This window comes from Lactuca virosa, chromosome 9 (genome assembly GCF_052849685.1).
Source record: "Lactuca virosa cultivar CGN04683 chromosome 9, Lactuca_virosa_CGN04683_v6, whole genome shotgun sequence".
Lineage (NCBI taxonomy): Eukaryota > Viridiplantae > Streptophyta > Magnoliopsida > Asterales > Asteraceae > Lactuca > Lactuca virosa.
Window position 1 is genome coordinate 177,211,281 of NC_136434.1, and position 19,169 is coordinate 177,230,449.

General features: G+C 34.4%; 2 protein-coding genes across 3 annotated transcripts; both read left to right on the top strand.

Annotated features, from left to right (window-relative positions):
* Positions 1-1,010: 1,010 nt before the first annotated feature.
* Positions 1,011-1,821, top strand: LOC145141212 (protein disulfide isomerase-like 2-3). The gene is made up of 3 exons (XM_079074526.1): positions 1,011-1,212; positions 1,302-1,401; positions 1,489-1,821. Exons 1-3 carry the CDS (start codon positions 1,046-1,048, stop codon positions 1,639-1,641), a joined length of 420 nt encoding a protein of 139 aa, XP_078930652.1. The 5' UTR covers positions 1,011-1,045; the 3' UTR covers positions 1,642-1,821.
* A 2,788-nt stretch (positions 1,822-4,609) lies between these two features.
* Positions 4,610-8,131, top strand: LOC145136359 (protein disulfide isomerase-like 2-3). Of its 2 annotated transcripts, none has more exons than XM_079070487.1 (5): positions 4,610-4,721; positions 4,866-4,965; positions 5,053-5,191; positions 5,620-5,829; positions 8,021-8,131. In XM_079070487.1, the coding sequence occupies exons 1-4, from the start codon at positions 4,714-4,716 to the stop codon at positions 5,715-5,717; spliced, it is 345 nt and encodes a 114-aa protein (XP_078926613.1). In that variant the 5' UTR covers positions 4,610-4,713; the 3' UTR covers positions 5,718-5,829; positions 8,021-8,131. The 2 variants fall into 2 exon arrangements, with proteins under 2 accessions (XP_078926613.1, XP_078926612.1); XM_079070486.1 differs by having other exon boundaries at positions 4,613-4,768.
* Positions 8,132-19,169: the final 11,038 nt, after the last annotated feature.

Sequence of the window (19,169 nt, forward strand, 5' to 3'; positions counted from 1 at the left end):
ATGTACGATCCGTTCCTTTGACACTTGATTCGTTCATTTGTCAGACGATCCATTCATTTCTTAGATGATTCGTTCCTTTGTCACATGCTCCATGAACCCCAAGTGCTTCATTGAGTTCCAAGTGCTCCAAATGCTCCATGAATATGATCCAAATGTTCCATGAACTTGATACAAATGCTCGAGTCATATTTAACGGGTTATTATAGGTTAGAGAGACTAAATAAGCAGGTAAAAGCTCACCTTATACTTCTATAAAGCAACAAAATAGTTTAGTGACTGATTAGACAAAGTCCGGAAACATTGTGGGACTTTTGTGTCACTTCCCCTATATAATAAATTATAAAAATTATAAAAAAACAAAACATATTATTGTTGTGGATGATACATACATAAAATTTAAAAAAATACAAAAAGAAAAAAATTCACAAATCCGAGCGAACTAACACAACATTAAGCACGGTGACGCATTATCCACATGAAATCAGTAGCTTATTAGTCAACAAAAAAAAATCATCACTAAATTAACCTTGTTCAAATCAAAGCAAATAAGTCCATCAGTTACGACATATTGGGGGAATTTTCCGGCGGTAAATAGTCGCCACTATTCATATCGTTGCTATTGGTTTTGGGATAACAAATCATGACCACCAATTGTCAACATTAGCAGCAATTAAAAGGTTTTATTGTGCAGATTTCTTGTAGTGAATATATATTAAAAATTAATAAGTAATTAAAATGTTTATATTAATATACTAGAGTTAATGAATAAAAATTTCATATTAATATATATGTGTTTCATCATTAGTTTTGATTATTTAATATAAAAATTTAGCGTCAAAATAACTCTACGATACTTATATTGGTATTCCATTAATGTAGGCTTAATGTGACCAAATCAATTCCTAATATATAGACTCTGCAAATAATTCGCTAATCCGTCCATGTTTCCTCAAATTACGTGCATTTCTACTATTTAAAACAGGTATCTCCTATCAATCAAACACAACAACGGCTTTTTTGGTTTTCCATTTCTACATCAGCAACCATGAATCGCTCCGCAAATGTGTTGATCTTGATATCTTTCTTCTTTTTATCATTCACCTCAAACTTAAATCTCGTTGATGCTGCTCCTGAACAATTGAATCAAAAAAATTTTGATGAAAAGGTTATGAAAAGCAAAGATGTTTGGTTTATCATGTTCGGCCTACCAACGTAATTAATTCTTTTTCTACGTATACTTATTCTTTTTTACTTTCTCATAACATGCAAATTATAAACATTATATATATGTTTTCTTTCAGGTGTGGAACACAGAAAGCGTTTCTTCCTGAATGGGAGGCGTTTTCAAAGTTAGTGGATGGAAAGATCAAGCTTGGTGAAGTGAACGTTGCAGAGAACTATGTATTAATTCTTGACTTTTTAAACTTTTTTTCTTTAATTTAAAATAGTATTGTTCCATATTATTATTAATCTATTATTTTTTCTCAGGATTTATACGTACAATATAAGATAAAAAGTTACCCGACTATTATAACATTTGCTGCTGATAAATCAAAGGGAGCTTTCGAATACACAGGAACAAGAACAGCACCTAAAATGGAAGAAGCTGCACTTCTTAAGTTAGAAGGCAAAGGATATTAATCTCTAAACAAGGGTTTTGAGTGAAGATCGTGTTGGAATAAGATTTAGTTCTTTTTTTTTACTTGTTATCGTTGTGAAATAATGACACCTTTGTAACGGTGGTAAATTTGGTGTAAAAACCTAATAAAGGACAATTTATATTTTAAGCCTATGTTATTATATACATTCCAAATTATTTCACTCTTAGGAGTACATGTGTTGGAATAAGATTTTTCTTTGACTCGATTTGGCTTTTATCATGGTGAAACAATGGAACCGTTGTTACGTAATGTGTATGTGTTGTAAAAGTTTAGTTAAGTAATTCACGAATAAAATGTCATTTGTATCTCATTTGGGTGTAGAATATGTTTGTGTTTTGTAAGAATTTACTACATTCAAAAAATAGCAATGGAAATTTATTCAATTTGTTTTTTTATTACAGCAAGCAACGGTTGTTTATCAAATAATGTATATACAATTTTATTCTTATTAAAAGAACAAATTATTCTTATTAAAAGAACAAATTATTGAAATCGTCCTATGGTTTGGTCAAAATTACGTATTTGGTCTCTATTTATTTATTTATTTATTTTTTGCAGTCGGACCATCCTTATAGTTTGATTTTATTACGTCTTTTATTCTTCGCACACTTTAAAAGACTATATTACCTTTTGGTTTTTTTTTCAGTTTTTATATTATTTACTTATTATTTATTAATAAAAAAATAAATTAATAAATATATTGCCCCACCAACAAATATACTCCTCCCTTCCCTTTCTCTCCACCTCTCCCCTCCGTCAACCTGGGATCAACCACCACCATAACCTTAGGCATCACCTCCGTCAAACTCCCAACATCACCACCGAAAGTCACCGCCAGTCAACACGCCAAATAAATTGAAACTGAACCAAAAATAAAGAACAACAAACCCCGTGTACAATCAAAACCAAATCAAACCAAAAAAAATCGCAACTATATATATATATATATATATATATATATATATATATATATATATATATATATATATATATATATAGGTTTAGATTCTATAGAAAATAAAAATTATAAAAATGCATAAAAAAATATGTAGAGATCACAAATCTTTTTTTTTTACTTTATATATACAAAAATCGAAACTTTATTAACAAATTCGCTGAAAAAAAATTTGAAAAAAAAAACCAAAAACCTTGTGTTTCTTTATGTAAATGAAACTGAAAAAAATATGAAAGTGTAGTAATTTTAGAAAAAATAAGATAGATTCTAAATTTTTTCTATATATATTTGTTATATTAAAAAAAAGGTAGGTCCTAAGACCCACCTAGTGAACATTCACAATGCATTAAACTCTATAGAGTTTAATGGATTGCCATATAATTTTTTTATATTTCGTACAACTCTACCAAATTTTTATTTTCTAAAATGCAATGAACTTTATAAGGTTCAATAAAAAATTACAAAATATAATTTATATTAATATATATTTAAGAATTAAAATCTTTCTTTTTTCCCATTAAAGAGTTCAATGTCATTGAACTTTATATATATATATATATATATATATATATATATATATATAGGGTTAGGTTATATTGTTCTAACTATCTATTGTGTGCATGTATGATTGATTCTGGACCAATCATTTTAGTTATTTTAAGAAAGTAATTAATGCATATTAGATGTTAAAGATATAATGAACATTAATTAGAACTTCAGCATTTAATATGCATTAATTACTTTTTTAAAATAACTAAAATGATTGGTCCAGAATCAATTTTACAATCACACAATAGATAGTAAAAACATTTGAACCTAACTCTATATATATATATATATATATATATATATATATATATATATATATATATATATATATATATATATATATATAAAGTACACCGCGATATACTAGCCGGCAGTTAGCCAAAGAAGTAGTAAGAGCAAATCAACAAAAGGGAATAGAGTTACAGACCAAGGAAAGGGCATAAGCCCCATTCTACCCAACTGAGGACTCCTGTTTTAAACCATAAGATCACTATTGCTTAGTCTTTTTACAGTTTTGTACTTTGTCTAATTGAATACAAATATAATATTAGACTAAGTAATACTAGTATATGATTTAACTTTTAAGGCTTTTTATTTAATACATATGTAATTTGACAATAATGCCCTTAAATTAATTACATTTGAAGTCTCGTCTCCATTACGCACAGACCTTGCCTCCGTCTTCCATCGGCGCTACATTTGGTCGGCACTGCTACCGCATCAACGACCACCACTCTCTCCCTTGTTCACTTCAGTATCGTGCTCCAAGTGTGACGCTTCAACTGTTCAATTGAAGATTCAATTAAGTAATAACACATATCTTCTTCACTGATTGGAGTGATCTTCACTTGAATTTATCAAAAAATGTGTATAGCCGCTAACAATTATCTCTCATCATATAATGTTTACCTAATGCTATGTTAGAGTTAGAATCGTTATTTTTAAGATCTGTTAGAATATGATATGTGCATCACATAAGCAGCTATCTTAACTGCTATAATAACATGATATGTAATCATGATTTGTAATGATGTAATAATGTGATTTAATTTACCCCTTTTGATATTGTTTTGGATTCGTCTTGTTCATGTGAATGTTGAATGCAAACATTATTGTTGCAAATATGTTCCATGTTATCAACCTTAGAAAAGGATGATGACACTGGTTTGACAACCTTTGAAAACCATTTAGCATAAGCATCCAAAGTAATATATTTGTTTCATTATTAGATTTATTTAATATAAAATTTTACGGTTTTTAAACAACTATCCATTCCTTTGGTACTCCATTAACGTATGCTTAATTAACGTGACCAAATTAATTGCTAATAAAGACCCAGCAAATAATTTGCTAGACCATCCATGTTTCCACAAATTACGTACGTTGCATGGCAAGATATTTAAAACACGTATCACCTATCAATCAAACACAACAACACAACCATGAATCCCTCGGCAAATATGTTGATCTTGATCTCTTTCTTCTTTTTATCATTCAACTCAAATTTAAATCGCGTTGATGCTGAACCATTGACTCAAAGTAATTTTGATGAAAAGGTTATGAAAAGCAAAGATATTTGGTTTATCATGTTCGGAGTACCTAAGTAATTAATTATTTTAATTTCTACATATAGTTGTTCTTTTTACTTTCTCATAACAAATTATAAAAGTTTGTATCTATATATGTACGTTTTCTTTTAGGTGTGGAGCTGTTAAAGCGCTTAAACCTGAATGGGAGAAGGTTTCAAAGAAATTGGAAGGAAAGGTCAAGTTTGGTGAAGTGGACTGTCAAGAGAACTATGTATTAATTCCTGAGTTTTTAAACTTTTTTTGAAATTTAAACTAATATTATTCCATATTACTAATCTATTCTTAATTTTTTTCTCAGGATTTATATGTAAATTATAAGATACAAGGGTTCCCAACGATTATTGTATTTGCTGCAGATAAAGGAAAGGGAGCTTTCATATACACAGGAGAAAGAACAGCAAAAGGAATTGAAGAAGCTGCACTTCTTAAGTTAGAAGGTAAAGGATATTAATTTGTAAACAAGAATATCCTAAACAATAGTTCTGAGTAAATATTGTGTTGGAATATGATTTAGTTTTTTTTTTTTTTTTTTTTTTTTTTTTTTGACTTGTTATCGTTGTGAAATAATGGCATCTTTATAACGGTGGTAAATTTGATGTAAAAACCTAATAAAGGACAATTTATATTATGACCTATCGCTACTTATTATTATTTATTGGAAAATAACCTGTAATATGGCCTTAGGACTATTTAGTAACGTTTAGTATATCTTGGGTACTACTATAACTTGTCCCACAATATTTGCCATAATTGCCATAATGACAATTTAGTCCCTAGACTTGAATGTATGTAATATGATGGATATGACATATGTTTGTAACTTGAGGGACTGTTTATATGTGGTTCTAATTCTATTTCCCTTAAGGTGTTAAGGATGAATTTCATCAGCCAAGAAGTGAACAATCAAAGGATACTCAATCGCTCTTATTTACGTTTCAAGAGCTCTCTATAAAACACCATTAGCATTAGTATCAACGTTATGGGTCCATTCATCGGATCATTGGAACAACACCATTATGGGAAGAACAAAGAAATCACTCAATGTCATCATCCTCAACAAAATTAACAATACCAGGTAAGTACAACTTCATTCTTGATTCACTATTTTATTAGCTATGTATGAGATTGATCTTGGTTTATTCATTTTAAATCAATATGTGGTATCAGAGCGGTTTTATGTATGATCAAGGTTGTAAAACTCGTTACTCGGTACTTGTGCGGCCGACTACCGAGTAGCGAGTACTCGGGAGTACTCTGGGAGTACTAGGATTTGGAAATTTGTGTAAAAATATTTTTAAGCAAATTATATATGTCAAAATCATAAGATAAAATCATAAGTTGATTGAAATATATAACAAAATTGGATACATGTGAATACACAAAAAATAAAAACACATAATGGTTTCACTTCGTAAATAATTACTGAAAATTTAAGATATATATGTAGTAATAATCACATGTGTGTGTGTGTTAAATAATAAATAATCATTAAATATATTATACATATTAATCACCGAGTTAACCGAATTTCACAACACTACTCAGTTTGTAAGGGGCCGATCGGGGAGTACTCGGGATTATGTAACTCGCCTCGGCGAAGGGGGGAGTAGCGAGTACTCGGAGGAGTAATCGAACAACTCTGCGAGTTTTACAACACTGTGTATGATTATCCACTGTTTTTAATGTGTTGCTCTCACTTATGGTTGTCAATATTTTAAAACAGAACCCTTAAGTCTTTATTGGTTTTGAAATTATATTTAAATGATGGTAAAAGAATATGTGCACTAAGTTTTCTAAAACTGTTTGTATGTACATTAAAATAAAGGGTGATTTCAATCCCAAATTGTGTTAATATAAAATTATAATCCTTGTATGATATAAATCAAGTTAGTTTTTTGTTTCATAATCACAAACTAAGGAGTTGGTATATTAAGATTTGCTAAGACAAGAGTGCTTAGATAGTCAATTTTAGTGATCTAGTTTTCTAACCATAAAAGATGCCACGGTTAGTAGTGTTTTATTAATGCCTTACTTACCCAGTTGAAATATAAAGCTCAAACTTTAATTACCATGACAGCGAAACTTGTTTCTCAAACTCCCAAAAGCCATTCAAGAATTATTTGTTACCAACATAAATGATTTTTATAATGTTGCCAATAGTTCATTATGTTTTATTTGGATTTATGTTCACCTATGGATTACAATGTCTTAAATCTAGCTAGTGTTTGGTGGTTGATGGGATTTTCATGGGAATTCATTTAGTGAAATGTTTTTATGGCATAAGAACTTTTTAGTGTCATACGTTATTTATTGCCATTAATAGACAATGATATTGGATGGTGAATTAGCCCATTGAAAACTCATTACAAATCGAGTTTATTACATCCGTCCCTAGTTTATCATTTTTAAATGGTTACTTTCTGTGGATATCAGATATGTAATATCCTTGAATATTAAATTATCAATCAATATTCTAAATTGGATTTTGTTTTCATATTTGTTTATTAACTTGGCGCATGATCTATAAACATAATAAACTTGACTGCTCAACGATTAATGGTAACTTTAATGTTGGATTTAAGTGACTGGACCAAAGAAAGGTTGTTTAAGTTTGGCGTTAAAGTTTATTAAATATCAAATTAAAAAATTGTTTTGAGTTATTATTCAAGGAACCCAAAGGCTAATTGAATGATTACTCATATAATGAATTTTAAGCATAATATGCATAAGTATTCTATTTTTGCCCAAAGGTGATTGCAATATTTATGTGGCGTAGTATAATATTTAAGACACTATAAGATTCAATTGTTAGTCTAGTCAAAGCGAAACTAATAATTGGGTAAGGTGTATATACAATCTATTATTTTGGTGTTAATAATAGGTATTTTGTTATCCCCATAAATCATTTGAATAATCACTTTCAACACAATAAGACTCAAGTATGTGAAAGGGGAGGTTAGTAAGGTACAGCTAAGTGGTACATGTAGGAGATGACCAATGTAAGCCTCAAGGTCAACCTTGTTTTGAATCATACCATAACAAATACATCATACCATAACAAATACAGTTATGTATATATTTATGATATACGAGTCTCTTAATCTTGATGTCCTTATAAATACATTATAAATATAGGATGGATTGACTTCAACTCCTCATTTTATATATATATATATATATATATATATATATATATATATATATATATATATATATATATATATATATATATATATATATATATATATATATATATTTCATTACAGGGATTCCATACTATCTGAAAACTTGATAGGAATGAAAAAGCAATGAAAGTGTGGAATGATGAAGAGTTAAACAAAGAAGCGGTGACCTACTTTCATTATATCTTTTTAGATGGTACTTATTGTTCAAATCTTAATGATACTCTTTATGTATCGAGTATAACTTGAAACTTATTATTTGTATCTAAGTTAGCGAATTTTGGCTATACTTTTATTTTTTTATACAATGATGTAACAATTGGTTTCAATTCCCATATATTGCACATGGTTGTTTGGAGGGATACCTTTATTAATTAAAACTCAACAACCACTTTTGGAATTTATTATTTGTATCTAAGTTAGCGAATTTTGGCTATACTTTTATGTTTTGATACAATGATGTAACTATTGGTTTCAATTCCCATATACACATGGTTGTTTGGAGGGATACCTTTATTAATTAAAACTCAACAACCACTTTTGGAATCTTTAATATCATCTAATGATAATTTGAAAAACATAATTTTGAAGTGGAGAGTTCATCTATGTTGTGGTATTAAAGCTTACACCACACATGACATAATAAGATGATACATCTCATAAAATATGAAGTTCCATTATAACTTTAGTACTTTCCAATAAATGAGTTAAGTATCTACAGGGGAATAAGGAAAGATCCATAAGAAGTCCAAGATTAATAAAAGTTGATCTATACCACCATTTGTGGACTTTCCCGTCGGAATATGTGATCATAAATCATATATAATTTTTTTTTGATGATTATTCTTGTTACATGTATCAGTACATGCTGAATGAAAATTCTGAATCATCTAAAATGTTTAAAATCTTTCGGGAACTAGTTGAAAATTATCTTGACCTGAAAATAAAAGTAATGAGATTGAATATGAGTTTTTTATATTATGGTAAGCATATAGATGCTGGTTAAGCACCTCGATCTTTCTTTTAATTTTGTAACGACCATGAGATAACTAACCAATACGCCATGACTGATACTTCTCAATAAATGATGTATCAGAGAGAAATAGAATCTTAATGCACATGGTACAATGTATGCTTGCAAACACTAAGGCCTCGTTTGTTTTTCTACAAAAGTACTTTTTGAGCACTTTTCCCTTCTAGCGGGTAGACGTTTCGCAAGTGCACGTCTTCTTCCACAAACTTGGAAAAAGAAAAAAGACATTTAACCACTTCCAAAACAAACATCACCTAATTTTCCCAAACTTTTATGGACCAAGGCATTAAAAGTGATGGTATACCTCTTGAATAGAGTCCATTAAAAGTATGTTTCTAAAACTCCTATTGAGATATGGACAGGAAGAAAACTAAGCCTAAGGCCTAGACAAAACTCTAGAATCCTCAATTGTAGAAGCTCAACATGAAAATTATGAGTTGTTTCTTTATCACATATCCTGAAAGCTTTACGTTTACCAATTTAATGTTACGTCACATAGTGCCTGGATTCTAGATATGAAGCATGCCAGATTTCTTGAGAATGTCAAAATCAATGGGAGTGGTTCATTGAGGGATTTTGACCTCCCAGAATATGCAACTATAATTCGAGTGCCAATTATGATTAACACTTCATTAGGAGATGCAAGTTTTTCCTTATGAAAAGGACTCTTTAAATGAAAGGGTAAATGAAACACCACAATGATCCCACCTAAGACATTGACATAGAACCCATGAAACAAAATAGCTTATAAGACATTTTCTTTTATGTAGGTCGCCCATAAATTTTTGACGATTACATGACCTATTTAAATAAGGTAAATCTTCCTAAGGAAGGTTATAGAAAAAAGGAAGGTCTAGACTACTTTGATACCTATTCGCCGGTAACGCAGATACCATCCATTAGATTAGTTCTTGCCATTGCAGTTATAAGAAACTTGCAAGTTCATCAAATGGATGTGAAAACGGCTTTCCTAAATGGGGAGTTGGAAGAAGAAATTTATATGGAGCAACCTAAGCGTAGCTGTATTTCCCATGTAGAGCTTTTCACCATCTTCAACTTCTTTGTAGGTGTTGAAAACACTTTTGTCATGACACATATGACGAGTAGCTCCCATGTCAATCCACCACTCCTTTGAATTTGTATTCATGAGATTCGCTTTAGAAACCCTAGTCGTGAGATCAGTTATCATGGCCACCAACTCCATGTTATCATTCACCATGTTTGCTTGACGGTTTTCCCTCTTAGGTTGAGGGCACTCTGAAGCCTTGTGACCCGGTTGGCCACAGTTGTAGCACTTGAACTTCTTCTTGAAAGTTCCTTCCTTGGGGCCTAGGTTTTTGCCCTTTGCTTTCCCTTTTTGATGTCCCTTGCCTTTGCTTTTGGAGTTTGACCAGCTTCCACCATATGAACCTTTGAAGACACAACTTCACTTCCTTTCTTCAAGGCCTTTCTTCAAGGCCATTCTATTGTCTTCTTCAATGCGAAGACGCACCACCAGTTCCTCCACATACATCTCCTTTCGCTTATGCTTAAGGTAATTTTTGAAGTCTATCCAACCAGGAGGAAGCTTTTCAACCATTGATGCAACTTGGAATGATTCATTAAGATCCATCCCTTCTGCATTGTTATCATGTATGATGACCAGAAGGTCTTGGACTCGACTCATAACAGATTTCGAGTCAACCATTTTGTATTCCAAGAACTTAGCAACAACATGCTTCTTAGTTCCAGCATCTTCTGTCTTATACTTCCTTTCCAACGACTCCCATAGTTCCTTAGCAGTTGAAACTTTACAATAAACATTGTAAAGTGCATCTGTTAGCCCATTCAACACATAGTTGCGGCACAAAAATTTTGAATGCTTCCATGCATCCACTGTAGTCATAGATTGAGCATCAGCCTGCCCCTCAGCAATTACAGGAGCAGTTGACTGTTAGTATAGTGTCTTCATTTTTGTCCTTGAAAGGTATCTGTAAAGAAAAAATTAGATGAAAATGATGTGGCTGAGGCTCGAGTTGGACTCGATTCCCTTAAACAGATTCTCCATCTGTTCCTAGGGTACACCAACTTAAACAGTATTGTGTACTTCCGGATATCACCACTTGCCTGAAAGAATCGCCAGAAGCAGGAGTGCAGGGAAGGAAGAAGAAGAAGAGTAAGTTCATTCGTGTGTCTGAATGAGAAGGCAAGGTCTTCTTTTATAGTTGAATCGTGAAACGGAAACAAATAACTAATTGATTGAGCGTTTAATGGCAATAAATGTCATTAATTACGCAATTAATGCATCTGTTACTGAATTCAAAAATAGGGACCAAAACTGTCAGGTTTAGCAAAAATGAGGGTAGCGCGCGCCCGAGTTTTCGGGGCTGCATTTGTGTCCGCAGGTCGCGCCCATGCACCAGTTCGGTGTTTTTGGTCTACGGAACCATGATTTGCACCCCCCCTGCGCGCGGGTAGGAATTGTAGTATAACCATAGACACAAGCTTGTAAGCCTTCCATGCAATGAAGTTTATAAACCTTGTTGAGTTTGGTCGCTCTACCAATGTGGGACTCATTCCCACATTCCTCTCTTTTGCTAAGCTTATTCTCAAATACCCATCTTTGAGTATCGATATCTCATTCACTTATACTCTATTTTGGACATATAATATATCGTTTCGAAGTCCTCATGGAGGAGAACATAAACCCACTTAGAGTTCGTTATATATACAACATATGTTTATATTTATGTATGTCCAAAGTTAGTAAAAAATATAAATATTTATACTAAATTTCCAACAACCCCCCACATGAATGGAGATCGATCTCTGCACATCCAATTTCCAGACGAAATTTTCAACAGTTGAATCCTGCATAGGATATGTAGGTATTACCCTTTGAACCCTCCCTTAAGAAGTTACACTTAATCTCCTAGCAGTTAGTATATCTCAATGTCTTTGAACTAAGCTGCCATTTATGTAGACGACAATGTAAATCTCACAGGACTCTCCCTGACAAGGTCATATCCTCATAGACGTGTTCGTTTTGGTCATGAACACTAACCTGGTTCTGCAAGAGCTTTAGGAATTTTTGCCAGAATAATTCCCTTCGAAGCGACCCCACTTCTCTCTCACATAAGTGATTCCAAGAATCATTAAATCCATATGTTTAGCCTAATTTTGTCACTACATAAAGGAATGGACTAGGAAGAAATGTTAACTCCCCCCACAGTGACTTGCCCCACTCATACAATTAGGTTATCCTTTTGAACCCAGATCTTGGGATCTCTAGTATTCTAGGTAAGGTTTCCTTCGTATGAATTTATTCATTCATGGGCTTTAGTCTCATTCCTCTTGACGACTTATATACTACATCTCTACTCAAGCCTTTTGTAAGCACATTCGCAATGTTATCCTTTGACTTCACCCAGTCAACCGTGATAACCCCCACAGAGATTAGTTGTCGTATCGTTTTATGTCTACATCTAATGTGCCTTGATTTCCCATTATACATTGTACTTTGAGCTCTACCAATTGCAGATTGGTTATCACAATGTATACATATGGCCGTTACCGTCTTAGGTCATTCGGGAATGTCCTCTATAAATTGACGTAGCCACTCCGCCTCTTCAGCACAAATATCTAAGGCGATAAATTCAGATTCCATCGTGGATCTAGATATAACTGTTTGCTTGGATGATTTCCATGCTACAACAGAACCTCCAAGTGTAAACACATATCCACTTGTAGATCTGGAATCTTTTATGTCAGATATCCAATTTGCATCTGTGTATCCTTCGATAACTGTTGGATGTCTGCCATAATGCAGTCCATATTCTCACGTGTATCTCACATACCTCAGCAACCTAGTAATACTCTTCCAGTGTTCAGAAATGGGTTTACTAGTGTATCTACTTACTCTGCTCACAGCATATGCTAAGTCAAGTCTGGTACAACTCATTAGATACATCAGACTGCCAATAATTCTTGAATATTCCACTTGATTAACACTATCACCTCTATTTTTACGTAGATGTTGACTAGTGTCAATTGGAGTTCTAGCTATGCTAGTGTCCCCCTTAGCAAATTTTTCAAGAATTTTATCCACATAGTGTGTTTGACTCAAAATCAAACCACTTTGGGTTCTTGTGATCTATTTTAGGCCCTAACTTTTGTACCTTAGGTGGTGGCACTACAACATTAGCTAGGCACCCCCACACTCGTAAGTACTTATACGATGGCTTTCTTCCCATCCAAAGTTCATATGGTGTTTCATTATTTTCTTTGCGAGGTATCTTATTTAAAAGATAGTTAGCTGACAAAACAGCTTGAGTAGAGATGTAGTTTATAAGTCGTCAAGAGGAATGGGACTAAAGCCCATGAATGAATAAATTCATACGAAGGAAACCTTAACCAGAAGACTGGAGATCCCAAGATCTGGGTTCAAAAGGATAACCTAATTGTATGAGTGGGGCAGGTCACTGTGGGGGAAGTTATCATTTCTTCCTAGTCTGTTCCTTTATGTAGTGACAAAATTAGGCTAAACATATGGTTTTTAATGATTCTTGGAATCACATATGTAAGAGAGAAGTCGGGTCGCTTCGAAGGGAATTATAGGGAAAAAATTCCTAAAGCTCTTGTAGAACCAGGTTAGTGTTCATGACCAAAACGAACACGTCTATGAGGATATGACCTTGTCAGGGAGAGTCCTGTGAGATTTACATTGTCGTCTACATAAATGGCAGCTTAGTTCAAAGACATCGAGATCTACTAACTGCTAGGAGATTAAGTGTAACTTCTTAAGGGAGGGTTCAAAGGGTAATACCTACATATCCTATGCAGGATTCAACTGTTGAAAATTTCGTCTGGAAATTGGATGTGCAGAGATCGATCTCCATTCATGTGGGGGATTGTTGGAAATTTAGTATAAATATTTATATTTTTTACTAACTTTGGACATATATAAATATATACGTATGTTGTATATATAACGAACTCTAAGTGGGTTTATGTTCTCCTCCATGAGGACTTCGAAACGATATATTATATGTCCAAAATAGAGTATAAGTGAATGAGATATCGATACTCAAAGATGGGTATTTTAGAATAAGCTTAGCAAAAGAGAGGAATGTGGGAATGAGTCCCACATTGGTAGAGAGACCAAACTCAACAAGGTTTATAAGTTTCATTGCATGGAAGGCTTACAAGCTTGTGTCTATGGTTATGCTACAATTCCTACCCGCGCACAGGGGGGGTGCAAATCTTGGTTCCGTAGACCAAAAACACCGAACTGGTGCATGGGCGCGACCTGCGGACACGAATGCAGTTCCAAAAACTCGGGTGCGCGCTACCCTCATTTTTTCTAAACCTGACAGTTTTGGTCCCTATTTTTGAATTCTGTAACGGATGCATTAATTGCGTAATTAATGACATTTATTGTCATTAAACTCTCAATCAATTAGTGATTTGTTTCCGTTTCACGATTCAACTATAAAAGAAAACCTTGCCTTCTCATTCAGACACACAAATGAAATTACTCTTCTTCTTCCTTCTCTGCACTCCTGCTTCCGGCGATTCTTTCAGGCAAGTGGTGATATCCGGCAGTACACAATACTGTTTAGGTTGTTGTACCCTGGGAACAGACGGCGAATATGTTTAAGGGAATCGAGTCCAACTCGAGCCTCAGCCACATCGTTTGCATCTATTTTTTTCTTTACAGGCACCTTTCAAGGATGAAAACGAAGACACTATACATTTGGTAATGAAGTATTTGTATTGTTTTATGTCTACGTCTAATGTGCCTTGATTTCCCATTATACATTGTACTTTGAGCTCTACCAATTGCCGATTGGTTATCACAATGTATACATATGGCCGTTACCGGCTTAGCCCATTCGTGGATGTCCTCTACAAATTGACGTAGCCACTCCGCCTCTTCAGCACAAATATCTAAGGCGATAAATTCAGATTCCATCGTGGATCTAGATATAACTGTTTGCTTAGATGATTTCCATGCTACAGCAGCACCTCCAAGTGTAAACACATATCCACTTGTAGATCTGGAATCTTTTATGTCAGATATCCAATTTGCATCTGTGTATCCTTCGATAACTGATGGATGTCTGCCATAATGCAGTCCATATTCTCGCGTGTATCTCACATACCTCAGCAACCTAGTAATACTCTTCCAGTGTTCAGAACTGGGTTTACTAGTGTATCTACTTAGTCTGCTCACAGCATATGCTAAGTCAGGTCTGGTACAACTCATTAGATACATCAGACTGTCAATAATTCTTGAATATTCCACTTGATTAACACTATCACCTCTATTTTTACGTAGATGTTGTCTAGTGTTAATTGGAGTTCTAGCTATGCTAGTGTCTCCCTTAGCAAAATTTTCAAGAATTTTATCCACATAGTGTGTTTTGCTCAAAATCAAACCACTTTGGGTACTTGTGATCTTCACTCCAAGAATCACATCTGCGAAACCCATATCTTTCATGTCGAACCTGGATTTCAACATATCCTTCGTGGATCTTATTATCTTGTCATCACTACCAATGATAAGCATATCATCAACATACAAACACAAGATGACATAACCATGAGTGGTGTTTTTCACATAGATACACTTATCACACTCATTGATTCTAAAGCCACTTTCTATCATGACTTGATCAAACTTTTGATGCCATTGTTTAGGAGCTTGTTTTAATCCATATAAAGACTTAACAAGTTTACAAACCTTGTTCTCTTGTCTTGAGGCAATGAATCCCTCAGGTTGCTCCATATAAATTTCTTCTTACAACTCCCCATTTAGGAAAGCCATTTTCACATCCCTTTGATGAACTTGCAAGTTTCTGATAGCTGTAATGGCAAGAACTAATCTAATGGATGTTATCCGGGTTACCGACGAATAGGTATCAAAGTAGTCTAGACCTTCCTTTTGTCTATAACCTTTGATCACTAGTCTTGCCTTGTATTTATCAATACTGCCATCAGGTTTCATCTTTCTCTTAAAAATCCAACGGTAACCTAGTGGCTTGCTACCTGGAGGTAGATCTACTAGTTCCCATGTATGGTTTTGTAAGATAGATCTACCATTGAGGTCCCTCAGAAGAAGTTACCGCCTCTTGGTAGGTTTTAGGTTCACTTTCCACCACATTGGTGAAAAAATCATCACCATATGATTTTTCAACTCTAGCCGTCTTACTTCTTCTGGGTTCTATCTCTTCCTCCTCGGATTGAGCTTGTTCTTCCTCTCGAACAGCTTCGTTATTTGGTAAAGATGGGCTTTCAACTTCCTTGTTCAAACAGGGAAACACATCTTCAAAGAATGAAGCATTCCTTGATTCCATTATGGTATTCTTGTGTATTTCAGGATTCTTAGAATCATGCACAAGGAACCGATAAGCACTACTACTTTGTGCATACCCAATGAATACACAATCCACTGTTTTAGGCCCTAACTTTTGTACCTTAGGTGGTGGCACTACAACTTTAGCTAGGCACCCCCACACTCGTAAGTACTTATACGATGACTTTCTTCCCATCCGAAGTTCATATGGTGTTTCATTCTTTTCTTTGCGAGGTATCTTATTTAAAAGATAGTTAGCTGAAAAAATAGCTTCCCCCCACATTGAATGGTTTACACCCGAACTAATTATCATGGCATTGACCATTTCTTTCAAGGTACGGTTCTTTCTTTCAGCAATTCCATTGGATTGAGGTGAATAGGGTGATGTGAATTCATGACGAATTCTATTTTCAGCACAAAAATCAGCATAGGGAGAAACATATTCCCCACCCCTATCACTTCTAACCACTTTAATTCTCTTGTTGAGTTAATTCTCAACTTCATTTTTGTACAAGACAAACTTGTCTATTGCTTCATCTTTACTCTTAAGTAAATATATGTAGCAATATTTCGTGCTATCATCGATGAATGTAATGAAGTATTTGTTCCCACCATGAGTAGGAATTGACTTTAGATCATACACATCAGTGTGAATTAAATCAAGAGGTTTGGTGTTTCTTTTGATTGTTTGGAAAGACAATCTAGTTTGTTTAGCTTCTACACATGTGGGGCATTTGTGATTTGAGTCAATATTAAGTTTTGGTATGTATTCTAGTTTAATTAATCACTTAATTGAATTGTAATTTACATGTCCTAAGCGACCATGCCAAACATTTGAACACTCAAGCAAATAAGCAGAACTAGAGCTTTCATTATTCATTTTGTTTGTCACAATTACATTCAATTTGAACATGCCATTCAAGGCATATCCTTTTCCCACAAACATACCATTTTTGGACAAAACAAACTTGCCCGACTCAAACACTAGCTTAAAACCAAATTAGTTCAACAAACCACCCGACACTAGATTCTTACGAAGTTTAGGAACATACAAAACATCCCTAAGCTTCACTTCTTTCCCCGAAGTCATTTTTAGAATGACATCACCAACACCTTTGATATCTGCGGTAGCTGCATTTCCCATGTAGAGCTTTTCACCATCTTCAACTTCTTTGTAGGTGTTGAAAACACTTTTGTCATGACACACATGACAAGTAGCTCCTGTGTCAATCCACAACTCCTTTGAATTTGTATTCATGAGATTCACTTCAGAAACCATAGCCGTGAGATCAGTTATCATGGCCACCAACTCCATGTTATCATTCACCATGTTTGCTTGACGGTTTTCACTCTTAGGTTGAGGGCACTCCGAAGCCTTGTCACCCGGTTGGCCACAGTTGTAGCACTTGAACTTCTTCTTGAAAGTTCCTTCCTTGGGGCCTAGGTTTTTGCCCTTTGCTTTCCCTTTGTGAGGTCCCTTGCCTTTGCTTTTGGAAGTTTGACCAGCTTCCACCATATGAACCTTAGAAGACTCAACTTCACTGCCTTTCTTCAAGTCCATTCTATTGTCTTCTTCAATGCGAAGACGCACCACCAGTTCCTCCACAGACATCTCCTTTCGATTATGCTTAAGGTAATTTTTGAAGTCTATCCAACCAAGAGGAAGCTTTTCAACCATTGATGCAACTTCGAATTATTCATTAAGATCCATCCCTTCTGCATTGTTATCATGTATGATGACCTGAAGGTCTTGGACTTGACTCATAACAGATTTCGAGTCAACCATTTTGTATTCCAAGAACTTAGCAACAACATGCTTCTTAGTTCCAGCATCTTCTATCTTATACTTCCTTTCTAACGACTCCCATAGTTCCTTAGCTGTTGCAACTTTACAATAAACATTATAAAGTGCATATGTTAGCCCATTCAACATATAGTTGCGGCACAAAAATTCTGAATGCTTCCATACATCCACTGCAGTCACAGATTGAGCATCAGCCTGCCCATCAGCAATTACAGGAGCAGTTTCTGTTAGGAACCGAGCCAGGTTCAAGGTGGTCAAGTAGAACAGCATCTTTTGTTGCCACCTCTTGAAGTTCAGACCAGAAAATTTTTCAGGTCTTTCAGCATGATTAGCCATGATGTTTGGAACCGGTGCATTTAGGTTCACAGTAGGGGTAGCACCAACAGCAGGAGTTTCAGTACCAAAGGGAGTTGCAGACATTCTGAAAGAATCGTAATCACAATCAAATATATTATTACAGGAAAAAAACCCGATACAAACTCGATTTTAGAATAAAAGAACAGAAAACGAAAGTATTAGAACAAAGAATTATTCTATTTAAGACTGTTAGTATAGTATCTTCGTTTTCGTCCTTGAAAGGTGCCTGTAAAGAAAAAATTAGACGCAAACGATGTGGCGGAGGCTCGAGTTGGACTCGATTCCCTTAAACAGATTCGCCGTCTGTTCCCAGGGTACAACAACCTAAACAGTATTGTGTACTGCCGGATATCACCACTTGCCTGAAAGAATCGCCGGAAGCAGGAGTGCAGAGAAGGAAGAAGAAGAAGAGTAATTTCATTCGTGTGTCTGAATGAGAAGACAAGGTCTTCTTTTATAGTTGAATCGTGAAACGGAAATAAATCACTAATTGATTGAGCGTTTAATGGCAATAAATGTCATTAATTACGCAATTAATGCATCCGTTACAGAATTCAAAAATAGGGACCAAAACTGTCAGGTTTAGCAAAAATGAGGGTAGCGCGCGCCCGAGTTTTCGGAGCTGCATTCGTGTCCGTAGGTCGCGCCCATGCACGAGTTCGGTGTTGCATCCCCGCTACGCGGGGGTAGGAATTGTAGCATA